The following is a 13,545-nucleotide window of genomic DNA, read 5'->3' on the forward strand; positions in this document are numbered from 1 at the left end:
AAATACATGAGAACTCAAATGAAATACAAAAGAGGAAAACATAAATTATATTAGTATTAATATAATTAATACTATATTATAAACATATAAACATATAAACATGTATATATATATATATATATATATATATATTTCCTGACGTGCCTATGTGGCGCGTCAGGAGCGTGCCTTGGTGTAACAACCTCGATTTTAAAAACTCTCATATAAACAATATTAAATAGATTAAAAGAATAAATGAATAAATTAGATCAATGATATATGGATTAATGATATTGAATAACTATTTAGTGTTACAAGTATATTACATTGATTTTTGACATCTTTTGTATATCCATTCAATTCTAAAATTTAGCTTCACTAATATGTTTATGAGCATAATTAAACACAATCTAGTAAATAAATTATTTATATTGGTGTTTAGTGAAGTTAGAAATTAATTTGAAGCTTTGTAGTTTTTGGCCTAAAAAGCAGTGTCTTAATTTTCATACTGTCTAAATGGGATTAAAACTGCTAAAGAAAGATACCAAGGCTAGCCACCTTTGTTGAAAGCTTAAAGTCTTCTAGTAATGATGATTATAGTAAATATCATGATTATAATGATTTAATAAGGCAAGTGGCCAAGTGGGAATGCAAATAGTTAAAGCCTAAGTTGAATTGGAAACTTTGTATAGGCCAAAAGTAGACTCAAACGAACTCGGATGAAGTCGAACCAAAAATATAAAATGTTTGTTTCAGAGTCCTCTATCTACTCTCAAAATTTCATGTCAATCGGAGTATGTTTGGACATTGAAAAATGAATCGGAATACACTGCCCTCATTTTGGACGAAAATATCAATTGGTATAGAGCATGAAATATGGACTAGGTTCATTCTTTTGATTAAATACATCTCAACCCTTAGATCAAATGTGTAAAAATAAATCCTAACCATCCATTCTCTTATAAATAGAGCCTATAGCTAAATTCACTTTCACTTGAGTTTTTACAATCTTAGAACAAGTAAAATTGTTTGCTCCTCCTTTCATTTTATTTCTTAGTTCTACTCAAATACCATATAGCCTAGATCTTTCTTGTAGTGTTCAAGCGTTTTTCTAAAACTAGCTACCTAGAGAAGATTTGGTGGAGTTTTACTTCTAAAGGATTATTGGGTAAGTGTTTCATGTATAAATATCATGATTTATTGCTTTTATTACTTGTCCTCATTTAATTGTTTAAAAACCCAATAAAGCGTATAATGTAAAATAAAGTAATGGAACAAGTGAATTAATAATAAAGAGTTAGTGGACAAAATCAATTAAGGACTTATAATATTATCTATATATTATTTACTTTACAGTATTTACATTCAGTCATTTCTTTTATGTCATTTTAAATTTCTGTTCATATTTCTGGCGGTAAAGACTATTTGAGGTCATCCCCGAAATATGCATTTAACATTTACATTCAGTCATTTCTTTTATGTCATTTAAATTTCTGTTCATATTTCTGGCGGTAAAGACCATTTGATGTCATCCCCTAAATATGCATTTAACATTTACATTCAGTCATTTCTTTTATGTCATTTAAATTTCTGTTCATATTTCTGGCGGTAAGGACCATTTGAAGTCATCCCCGAAATATGCATTTAACATTTACATTCAGTCATTTCTTTTATGTCATTTAAATTTCTGTTCATATTTCTGGCGGTAAAGACCATTTGATCTCATCCCCGAAATATGCATTTAACATTTACATTCAGTCATTTCTTTTATGTCATTTAAATTTCTGTTCATATTTCTGGCGGTAAGGACCATTTGATCTAATCCCCGAAATATACATTTAACATTTACATTCAGTCATTTAATTAGTTATATATGACTATTTTAGATTAATATAATAAAATGAGTAAGTAAAGATGAAGTGACGGATAATAAATAAATATAAAAAGATGAGTGTCTTTAAACAATGATATTATTGGAGAATGAACTAAGTATTGTTTGTATGTATGTATTATATGCAGAAGTGGAGCATAATACTACACTAAGGAGAGTAAGTATGGATATACTTACTGAGTACTAGCTTTGTTTTATTGTTATAGGAATTCTTATTTTGTCTTATTGATATAATTTTGCAATACAACTGCTGCATAATGTGTCTAATAAAATGGGCTGATAAGATAGCCACCTTAAGAACAAGCTGGGTGGATTGCCGCGAGGAACTGTCGGTATCTCAGTGGATGGGGGTATATAACCGTCCAAAAGGCCTAATATATAACTAAGCTGGGGCGGTGTAGTTGCCAGCACCAAACAGGTAAACCTCTAAAGTGTGAGGGACATAACGGACGTAAGCGGGCTGAGAGCTCATGAGAAGAGGTCTGAAGAAAGATTATCATAAAACACAAACTAATCTGTCATTACGCTGCATTCACAACTCATTCATTATTATATATTTTAGTCTTTAATCTTATTTGTTCAAACTAGTCTTTTAGTCTTTATATCTAGGAAAATAGATTACTCACTTGTTTGCCTATGTAAATATGATAACGTCATCTTTACATAGATCTTGATGCAGGGATAGAAAGTGAGGACGATGGTCCTTTTACTAGTTTTGATGGTTGATAGACCATCTGCTGCAGGATTTATGCTTACTCTATGGAGCAAGTCTCATTTATGTTAATCGCTTTTATTATGTATGGTGATGTGTGTAAACTTAATAGATATTACTATGTTAATTTAGGTGCCGTCTGTGGCATATATTTGGTACACCTAGTGTGTACATATGTTGTAATGAAAACCATGTTTCTATTTTATTTAATAATATATCACCTCGAGGTATTTCAGTCAGCTCAACTGTGTTGTGTAAGTTATTCCTAGGTCATAGAAAAAGAAAAAAATATACATACTCCGCTGTAAGATTGTATTTTCTAAAGTTGCAGCGTCACGACTTCGATATTTGCTAGCTCAAATATCGGGGCGTTACACTTGGGAAGGCCAGCGCTTGCTGGCCGTCCCATCGCACGCACCTGCTACCACTGATATTTTATTTATTTTTTTTATTTTATTTTTTTTTATTTTCCCTCCTGCAGCTAGCTTTCATCCCCCACCCGGCCAGCTCGTCTCTCTTCTCTCCCGCCAGGCGCCAGCCCTGCTTTTGTTCTTCTGCATATCTCCTCTCTCACTCTTCTTCATTTTCTTCTACCTTCTCCTACGTTTTCTCCAGCCGTGATCAGCTCTATCTCTCTGCCGGAGCGCCGTACGTACCATTCTCTCTAGCTAGCTCACTCCCCGTCGCCGGCCACCGCCTCCACAGCGCCGTTGCCGTCTCCGGCGATTCTCCGGCCGAATCTGCTCCGCCAATCTCCTCCATCTCACCTGCAGGTATATATATATATATATTTTGTTTTATTTTATATATACTATTGTTTTTTATTATTGCAGATTAATATATATATATGCATATATTGTGTTGTTTTATGTTGTTTTATTTGATATATACTATTGTTTTATTATTGCAGAATATATATATATGTGCATATATTGTGTTGTTCTATATTGTTTTATTTTATATAGTTTTTAGGTAATATATATATATATATATTGCAGAATATATAAAATATATACATTATGTTGTATATTGCAGAATTTTATGTTTCATTTTGTCATATATTCGCATGATGTTTCAATAATGTATGGGATTGAGTATTTGTGAGCTTGTAATTGATGTTAAATTTTTTTTTTTTTTAAGGAATATCTATTAATTAATTACTTATTGTACGTTGAAAATATAGATGCATGCAAAATGATGTTTCTTATGCTAGGTAGGTTTTTCTTTGTAAATATAATTGCTTTTTAAATGTGGCTATGTTTTTTTTTTTTTTTTGGTAGGTTTGTTTAAATGAAAAGGTTGGCTTATTAGTAAGGAATTTATAACACATTACGTCAATTTTAATCTATCATTCATTTCAATATATATCGTTTGACCTTCTAATTAAGTACGTGTAGTGCGTGGTGACATATAATATTTATAGAGATTTAATTTAAGTTGTTGTTTAATTAATATTCACAGTTAATGTGTTTTTTAATATTCTTTTAACCGTAACGTTATGGATTAATGTGTAAGTTATAAATTCACACACGAGGGTTCACTTCGAATTACATGGATTTAATGGGAAAATTCATTGGCAAACGTGCAAATCTTGTCAAACTTAGAGAGACTTCAAATGAATAAGTAAAAAGTCATGACTTTGTTTGTTACACTATTTTTTTTATCACACTTTTGTTTTGAGTGTTTTTAACAAGTCTAATCATAATTAAACACATAACGTAAACACTTGCAAAATATATTTAATTCGATTCTTACTTCATTCTATCCCACATATATTATTTTTCAAACAAAAAAAACCATACAAAACGGTCCAAACGGTACAATTGTGATTAATATGAAAGAAATTAATCTAATGTGTCAATAACCGAAGAAACGTTCGGACCAATAATATATATTACGAAAACATACACCATATTTTCAAGACACTCAAAATTCTTTTAACCTTTATACATGTCATATTAAAAATAAATAAATACACCAAACAAAAGAGTTGTATTACCCATATATGCATGTCATCACCTAGTAATTCATGCCAAAGGCTAACGACATTTAAGCTATATTTATTGTATTTAGGGTCCTCGTAACGAACCTAGCTCGGTAGATGTACTAGAACAACCTTATAAGTTATAAGCTAGCTACAATTAATTTGTTTAGGGTCCCCACCAAAGAAAATGCTTAAATTTTGGATCAAGTATTTTTTTTTTTATTTGGTTTTTGTAGATTAATTATAATAGATAAGGGTTATAAATACACCCTTCAGTACGGATGAATGTAGATACGCATGAATATGTATATATTTTTGGACATAAATAATTTAACCCTATATGAGAATGTATAGGTTTATATTTCTAATGTGGTTCAAATATTTAGGTATCGGTTTATGTTTATATACATGCATGTGCTTGAAAGTAGGTATACAATTTGTAAGTCTTATGTATTTATTCCTAACTCATGTACGTAGATAAAAATGGACAAGAGTTGGATGACAAAGTCTAGGGGTACGAGGGAATACAGAGACGGGTGTAGATTGTTTATGGAGTTTGCAGTTAGTAACTGTAGAATCCTTGATGGATTCATCTATTGCCCTTGTTCACTTGATGGATTCATCTATCGAAAGTAGAGCTGTGCAACTGTGCAAGCATGTTCACTTGCAATCAGGTAAAACACGTGCCTCGCTCTAAAAACACGTGAATCATAGACTATTTTCAAAGTTGAAAACAGCACATGCTGACTTGTTTCACCTCTTCGCTCATCCCCACAAGACCCCCACCACCCCCCCCACCGGTCACCCAGCTACGCCCTTGATCAGTACTGGCGTACTGCCAAGCGTCAACCAACTTGTACTCCAAGTTACATGTCCATTCCAAATTTAAAGGTACGGCGTTCAAAGAAATTTTGAAGTAGTTAAGTTGGATTTGAATCTTTGCAATAATAATTTTTACAGATGGTTAATTAATATTAATGGTTTTAGATTTTTATTAATACTCTAATGGGACTGAATTAATTAGGCTATAATTCAGTCGGACTTAAGAAAGCGCTTGTGGTTCTCATAATTTAGGCCTTTTCTTTGCGGCTCCAGCAGGTAGATGTTATTATAGTCACGTTTAAGTATAGTCACAATTCATCTTCCTAACTTACCATTTTTTGCTCAAAAAATAAAAAAATTTACATGTCCATATTGAGGTTCCAATTACGTACTTAATTGAACAACACTATATAGTTCAATGAAAATCGGCTTAAGGCAAAAGGTTAAAATAAGGCTTTGGTAATATGTAAAATTTGTAAGTGTTGTTAGTAAATTTGTATTTTTTTTTTTTTTTCTAATCAATACGGGAGAGAGAAGAAAAAGGGACAGTAAATTTATACTTATAACTCTCTTTTAGTCCCTAAAGTATACGTACCTTCCATAGTTCAATATCATATTTCTTTTGCATATACAATATTGCATATAATTAATAGTCAAATTATAATCATTCCTTAAACCTTAAGATCTTTAAAATCACCAAACCGTACGTTCTGTAAATATCCCAATAGTTCACAATACTGAATTTTATTTTGTCTCGCTTAAAAATTGAATATTTTCTTTCGAAATTTAACTTAATAAAAACCCAGGGGTGGCCAGCCTTGTTCGGATTTGAACGCATCACACCAAGTCACCAACCCTCAACTAGTAAACCATATTTTTTTAGAAAAACAAATTTGAAAAATTAAATTGTTATGACTCATTAATATCGTCTACCAAAGCCCTAATTACTATAGGGGGTTGGGAATATTTAGTTACGACTCAAAAAAGCTAGTACCTTGGTGTCCAGAACATCACCAAATGGTGACGTGCCAAGAGTAAAACGTCACTAAAAAAAAATAAAAAATAATAATAATAATAATAATAAAAACAGTGACATGTCAATATCCACACTAATTGAATTTTATTTATTTATTTTTCATTTTTTCTTCCTTCTTTAAAGGAAAGAGGAAAAAACAAATTAAAATTCAATTAATGATGTGTGAATGTTCACACATCACTATTTTTTTTTTAAAAAAAAAAAAAAAAATTCTTTCTTTTTAAAAGAAAGAGGGAAACAAGTTTCAAATTAAAATTTAATTAGTGATTAGTGACGTGTGAATGGTCAAAAGTCACTAATTCAATGTTAATTTTTTTTAATTTTTCCTTTCTTTCTTGTTTAAAGGAAAGAGCTTGGTGAAAAAAATTAAATAATTAATGACGTGCAAAGAGTAAAACATCACTAAAAAATAAAAAAATAAAAATAGTGACATGTTAATATCCACACGTCACTAATTGAATTTTATTTTTCATTTTTTCTTTCTTCTTTAAAGGAAAGAGGAAAAAAGAAATTAAAATTCAATTAATAACGTGTGAATGTTCACACGTCACTATTTTTTCAAAAAAAAATTCTTTCAAATTAAAATTTAATTAGTGATTAGTGACGTGTGATTTAATGTTTTTTTTTTTTTCTTTCTTTCTTTCTTGTTTAAAGGAAAGTGGAGAAAAAAAAAATTTAAAATAATTAGTGACGTGTTACTGTTCACACGTCACTAATTTCAAATTCTGAATTTAAAAATTTTAAAAACTAATATTTTAAACTTATATAAGTAATTAGTGAGGTGTAAACAGTAGCACATCACTAATTAGTGACGTGCTACTATTCAGACGTCACTAATTTCATGTTTTGAATTTAAATTTTAAAAACTAATATTTTAAACTTATATAACTTTGAGGATCTGGATTCACTGAAATTCTTAGGAAAATTCCAATTTCTGAAATTTCAAATTTTTGCCGTCCATTTTCCATTTAAGGGTCATTGTTCTGCTACGTGTCCTACTACTAATAAACTAATAAATGTTTATTATTTTATTTTTTTAGTAATAGTGGGACTTGTGGTATAACAATAACCATTGGATGAAAAATTGATAGCCTAAATCTGAAATTTCAGTAGATCTTGAACCTCCACCTCCTTCTGTGTTTTTTTCCTCCTCACCTGCGGACACGGCCTCCTCTTCTCTCTTCTTTTCTTTCTTTTCTCCTTCTCCTTTCAGCTTTCTTCTTCCAAATTCCTTCTTTCTCCATGTCTTTCGGTTCTCACTGAAACAAAAGAGGAAAGAAAGATATGAGGGAGACAAAAAAAATGAAGATCTGAGGAAGAAAAAAAAAAATATGAAAAATAAATAAGTAAAAAATTTCAGGAAAAAAAATTTAAGGGAAAATGTATAATAAATCCATGAGTCAACCCTTCAAAATGTTAATCTCCCTAGTTTTTTTTTTCGAAAATTAAGTCGTCCCTAGGTCAATTGAAATGACAATAAAATCCCAGCCGTTAAAATTTTTTAACAGACGTTAGGACAACTCAAAACACACCATTTTACTCCATTAAAATATTAATTTTTTATTAATTTAATTTAAAAAATTAAATCAAAAAAAAAAATTGAAGGGTGGGATGGCTCGAGCCACCCCATGGGTGGCTTTAATTTTTTTTTTTTAGATTTAATTTTTTAAATTAAATTAATAAAAATTTAATATTTTAATGGGGTAAAACGGTGCGTTTTGAGTTGCCCTAACGTTTGTTAAAAAATTTTAACGGCAAAGATTTTATTGTCATTTCAATTGACTCAAAGACTAAATTTTCGAAAGAAAAAAACTTAAGGAGATTAAAATTTTGAAGAGTTGACTCAGAGATTTATTATACATTTTTCCAAAATTTAATGACGTTTTTACTGTTCATGTGTCACCATGGCGATTGTGAACAGTAACACATCATCATTTTTGGTGACGTGCCATTTTGAAGAAGCGGGCGAGAAAAAAATGACAATACGAAGAAGAAGAAGAAGAAAAAGAAGGTATCAAAAAATCAAAAATTAAATTGAAAATAAATAAAGATCTGAACAAACTGAAAAAATAAATAAATAAAAAATTTGGAAAAAAAAAAAAAAAGAAAAAAACCACGTTAATGAAAATTTTTTACTGTTCTAATCAATCTTGACATGTTACCTTTAGATGGTGATGTGTGAAATTTAACATGTCACCATTTGGTGATGTGTGGTCAATTCCACACGTCACTAATTACCATTAGTGACTTTTGAATTTTTTACGTGTCACCCACGTCGCTATTAGCACGTCATGCACCACTCTATTAGTGACCTGTTGGTAGTGGTTGTTGACATTCGATAGAGACAATTTAGAAATTGTCATCACTAGTGGAAGTCATGCTTAATTATCAAGAAAGAAGGATCAGGAAAAACCATATGATTTTCTTAAGGCCTTAATCAAATATGTTATTATTTTATAGGCAATCAAACATCTTAATGATCAATTGAGCTGGCCCTACTTGTAGTAGTAGTAGCAAGACATATTATTACACAAAAGTAAGAAAGAAAGAAAAAAGGCCTCAATAACAGATTGCATCCACGTGCCTTTGTGAAATGCTACATATATAACTAAGCTAGGGAAATGCCTCAATAACAGATTGCACAGCATGAATGGATTTCACGGTATATCTTGCAAATCCAGCCTTTTCAAGAAGAAATTCCCACTCCTTCAATGTCCTTTCCTTTCCCGCGTTTGTATGAGCCATCATCGCCATGTCCAGCGCCAACCTCGCATCACTTAGCTCGTCCATTTTCCCTTCTTCTTCAATCACAGCCTCAACAATTATTACCTTTCCTTTCTCCTCTGAAATTGCTTCTCTGCATTTCTTAAGGATTTGGATGCACTCCTTGTCACCCCAGTCATGGAGAATCCACTACGCGCATGCAATTCACAAAGGTTATTTATTTATTTAAGCAATACATATAATTTATAAAAAAAAATAAAAAAAATAAATAGGTATAATTTAAAGGTCTTTTATTTTTTTACGGTCGGTGTGGGACCATAGTACTTACCATTAGGAAAGCCGCATCAGCCTTTGGAACACTTTGAAACATGTCACCCCCAACACGTTCAACTCCGTGGAACGCCGCCGCATTGGAGACAACATGAGGAAGATCAAAGTGGATGCCTCGAAGCCATGGAAATGCCTTCACCAACATCTGCAAAGTTGTTCCATTGCCCCCGCCCACATCCACCAGACTGCCAAGCCCATCAAATACCTCCGGACAATCGTGAATTATTGCAGGCACGACCACCCTGGCATCAGAAGCCATTGCTTCATTGACGAGTTGGCTCTGAGCAGGATTTGCTTCCAAAAAGCTCCATGCATCTTCACCATGAGCCACCTCAAATGGTGAAGTCTCATTGGCTAAAACACGGGCACTGAGACAATGCAATGATGTTGTCACCATTGGGCTGCTATTTAGCATAATGAAAGCAGCCATGCTATGCTCTCCATATCTCATCAAACGACGAGATAGAGCCGTTTGTACATAACCTGGGGAGCCATGGGCGGTGAGTTCCTCTTTGAATATTCCCCTATGCATTAAAAACCTCATTATGCGGTAAAGGGGAGACGAAGCGCATGCTAGAGCTGATGATAACTCGGATAGTGTCATGGGACTTCCATGGCTTTCAATGACATCAGCTATCTCAAGCTCAATGGCACATTTCACTACCGCCATTTCTGTGAATCCGAAAACATATTTCCAGATACTCGCTTCTGCCTGTTCTTTTTCTTCGCACCATTTTGTCTCTCTGTGTTTTTCTTCCATCTCTCTCGCTCTCTCTATCTTTCTCTCTTGAGCAATCGATTAATCGATTAAGGCTGTGGTGATAGACTTAACGTTGAGCAACCTATATATATATATATATATATATATATATATACTAGAAAATAAAGAATTGTTTGCATGCTCAATAGGGAAAGAAAGCTGTCATGCACAGTGATATATTCTTTCAAGATTGTACTGCTATACTGTACAATCTTACTTGATTATTCTTAAGATTGCCCACCAATAATGACCGGTCCTCTAAGTCGACGGTTGTTGGTTTTTAGCATCTTTTGTATTCGATTGTCGTCTATCTTTGATTCTTTGTGCAACAGAAGTTTCAGGACCCTCGAAACTAGAGCTGTGGCATTTTCACTTGTTGGCTATCACATGCAAATTATGAAATCACGTAAATTAAACGCGTGATTGCATAATTTGCATTGGAACTTGTTTCACCTCGTCCCACAGGACACGAGGGTCGCCCATCATCAGTGTCAAGCTTTTAATTAAGTTTTAACCAACCAACTTGTTGTCGAATTTACGTGTTCTAGCTTGTCGGGGTTTGAATTAAATATTACTTGATTAACCATGTAAAACACGTGCGTCGCTCTATATATGTTTATTTACTACATCCGAATTATTTTTACCTGGATATATATTCGATCACTATGTAAAATGTAAAAACACGTGAATCGATCATACGCTATTTTCACCTCTTCGCCATTCCCACAAGCCACCATGGTCAGCACTTAACGCCCGTCATCAGTGCCATGCTTCAACCAACTTGTTAGGGTTTGAATTACTCGATTAACTAAAGCCATAGCTCAGTGAAAGTTGAGCTAGGTCTAAGCCAAAAATTTATAATGAGGCTTTCTAATTTTAAAATAATAATATACTATCTTTGTATAAATATGAAATATTAAAAAAATCAACTTATATATTTTTGTAAAAGCAACCGTTAGGGGTATTGTCAAAAAATTCTAAAAGCAATATGCAAGCATTCGAAAAATAGTCTAACTTATTTAATTATATAGCTTAGTATTTCAATTGGAGGGTTTATTTTTGTATTTAGGCCATGTGAGACACTTAGAATCATAACATCATACCAATCCTTAGTTGTTTGATCATGAACAACTAAAAATAAATTTTGTTCATTTTGATATCACAAAATGCTAATTACAAATTAAGTAAATCATTGAGAGTCTTGAGACTAATTTTGTCAAGGATGATTTTTTTTTTTAATGGTAATTACAGTCACAGTCCCCCATGTTAAATACTAGATAATATTATTGGTATTTTAATTTTTTTGTCCTTCTTTTTTACTGGGTCAATGCTAAAATCCTTGTTACCAATAAGATGATCGGTGGATTAATGGCTTGATGGCCAAATCATAAGCGTTGAATCACACCCTAGCTTTAACTGGACTTGTAATATGGTCGAAATCAACCCCTCCAAAAATTGGATCAGGATTCCCTCAGTTTTTTTTTTTTTTTTTTCTTCTAATTTGAGATTCTCTTATTATTAAATCTTAGCCATGATTTCAATCTAACTATCCACAATGTGCCAGCTGTCATATAAAATAAATGCTGAAGTTAATGATAATTTATTTTCTCTTTCTAGTTCATTGAGGAATTAAAGTTTAATTAACTTTAGCATTTATTTTGTTAGACAGCTGGAATGTTGTGGATTATTAGATGTAAAACATAGTTAAGATTTATTAATAAAAGAATCTTAGATTTGAAAGAAATTTGAGGGGATCATAATCCCCAAAAATAAATTGGCGTATGACGCTTTGGGTGACGAGTTCAAGGTATTCTTTAGTAAAAGGCGAAAGAATAGTTCACCACACGGCTAATTGTGGCATCCATTTGGGTACAATACCTTTATTAGCAGGGGTCCTCATTTTGGGTTTTACGTTGTAGTCGATGTGGGAAATGGGAATAGTTCATATTCAGCACTAGGCATAAACAAGAAGTAGTTATCCCGAAAACTTAAGTTGATAGGAAGAGGTAAAAACTCTCTTTTAATAGGTCAGGCCTAACACGTAGAATATTTAATTGAAATGGGGGGTGAAATTGACGAAGTCAAAGTTCGATCCTAGGACCTTTGGCTCTGATACCATGTTAAATCACTAGTTGTCCCAAAAGCTTAAGCTTAAATTTAATCACTTAATCAATACTTTAACACTCCCACTCACGTGTGGGCTGAAGAAATTCATCATCAAATGGAAAAATAAAATAGTAGCGGAATTAAAATAAAAGAGACACAAAAGATTTTACGAGGTTCGGTTAATGGCCTACGTCCACAGATAAAACCTTAAGGGCTACATTACGCTTTTATCGAATGATTGTTTACAATACAGAATACTCTATTTATAGAGGTTACACATAAATGTAATCGTGATCAAATCCCCTAATTTATGATGATCAAATCATAATCAAATCCCTAAAATTAGGTTAATCTAATCTTTATCAATCTTCATCAAATCCCTAATTTTAGGGTCATTCAAATGTATTCTAACATCCTCCATCAAACTCAAGGTGAAAGATCCTGAAACCTTGAGTTTGACTTTTTTTTCTTTTTTTTGGGGCAGGGGAGATACATTTTACCCCCCCTCCCCTCCCACCCCGAACTATCTACTCATTTGCACTTTGACCTCCAATGTTTAAAAAGTGACATTTGACCCCTCCTCAAACTTCCAAATTGTTGCAACTCGACCATTCTGACTCTTTTTTTTTTCCAAAATGCCCCCATCCCAAGTTTAAAAAATTAAAAATTAAAAATTAAGGGGTGATCGGCCACCCCAGTTGGGCCTAAGGGTGGTCAGTTAAAAAAAAAAAAAAAAAAAGAAGTCAGAATGGTCGAATTGCAACAATTTGGAAGTTTGGGAGGATCAAGTGTCACTTTTTAAACATTGGAGGTCAAAGTGCAAATGGGTGGATAGTTCAGGGGGGTAAAATGTATTTTTTCATTTTTTTTTTTTGAGATAGCAAAACAATACAAAAGAGAGAGCTAACTTTGAACTAAAATGAGAGCCAAATGTGGGCTTGAGTTTTAAACAATACCACAGAGCCAAAAATAAATAAATAAATAATAATAATAAGGGAAATCATATAAAAAATCCTTAGATCAACGCGCTTTTATTAAAAACTTCTTGGGTAATTTTTTTTGAAAATTTAGTCCCTAGGTAACTCGAAACTACTAGAAACTCCCTACCGTCAATTTTTATTAACTGCCGTTAGTCCACTCAAAACTCACCGTTTCATCTTATTAAAATATTAATTTAATTTTAAAAAATTAAATTTAAAAA

General features: G+C 32.3%; 1 protein-coding gene, 1 long non-coding RNA gene and 1 pseudogene across 2 annotated transcripts; 1 reads left to right on the forward strand and 2 right to left on the reverse strand.

Annotated features, from left to right (window-relative positions):
* Positions 1 to 855: 855 nt before the first annotated feature.
* LOC132168236 (uncharacterized) lies at positions 856 to 2,821 on the forward strand. The gene is made up of 2 exons (XR_009438772.1): positions 856 to 1,147; positions 2,538 to 2,821. It is a non-coding gene; the product is annotated as an uncharacterized LOC132168236 (long non-coding RNA).
* A 6,141-nt stretch (positions 2,822 to 8,962) lies between these two features.
* On the reverse strand, positions 8,963 to 10,238 carry LOC132167895 (acetylserotonin O-methyltransferase-like). The gene is made up of 2 exons (XM_059578932.1): positions 9,477 to 10,238; positions 8,963 to 9,337 (listed from the first exon to the last, which is right to left on the reverse strand). The coding sequence occupies exons 1-2, from the start codon at positions 10,236 to 10,238 to the stop codon at positions 9,038 to 9,040; spliced, it is 1,062 nt and encodes a 353-aa protein (XP_059434915.1). The 3' UTR covers positions 8,963 to 9,037.
* A 1,748-nt stretch (positions 10,239 to 11,986) lies between these two features.
* On the reverse strand, positions 11,987 to 12,088 carry LOC132168277 (U5 spliceosomal RNA; annotated as a pseudogene).
* Positions 12,089 to 13,545: the final 1,457 nt, after the last annotated feature.

Source organism: Corylus avellana, chromosome ca1 (genome assembly GCF_901000735.1).
Source record: "Corylus avellana chromosome ca1, CavTom2PMs-1.0".
In the NCBI taxonomy this organism is placed as follows: Eukaryota; Viridiplantae; Streptophyta; class Magnoliopsida; order Fagales; family Betulaceae; genus Corylus; species Corylus avellana.

Coding starts and splice junctions, on each gene's coding strand:
- LOC132167895 (XM_059578932.1), bottom strand. CDS start 10,238: ATGGAAGAAAAACACAGAGAGACAAAATGGTGCGAAGAAAAAGAACAG. Junction 9,338..9,476: donor CTGATGCGGCTTTCCTAATG/GTAAGTACTATG, acceptor GCATGCGCGTAG/TGGATTCTCCATGACTGGGG.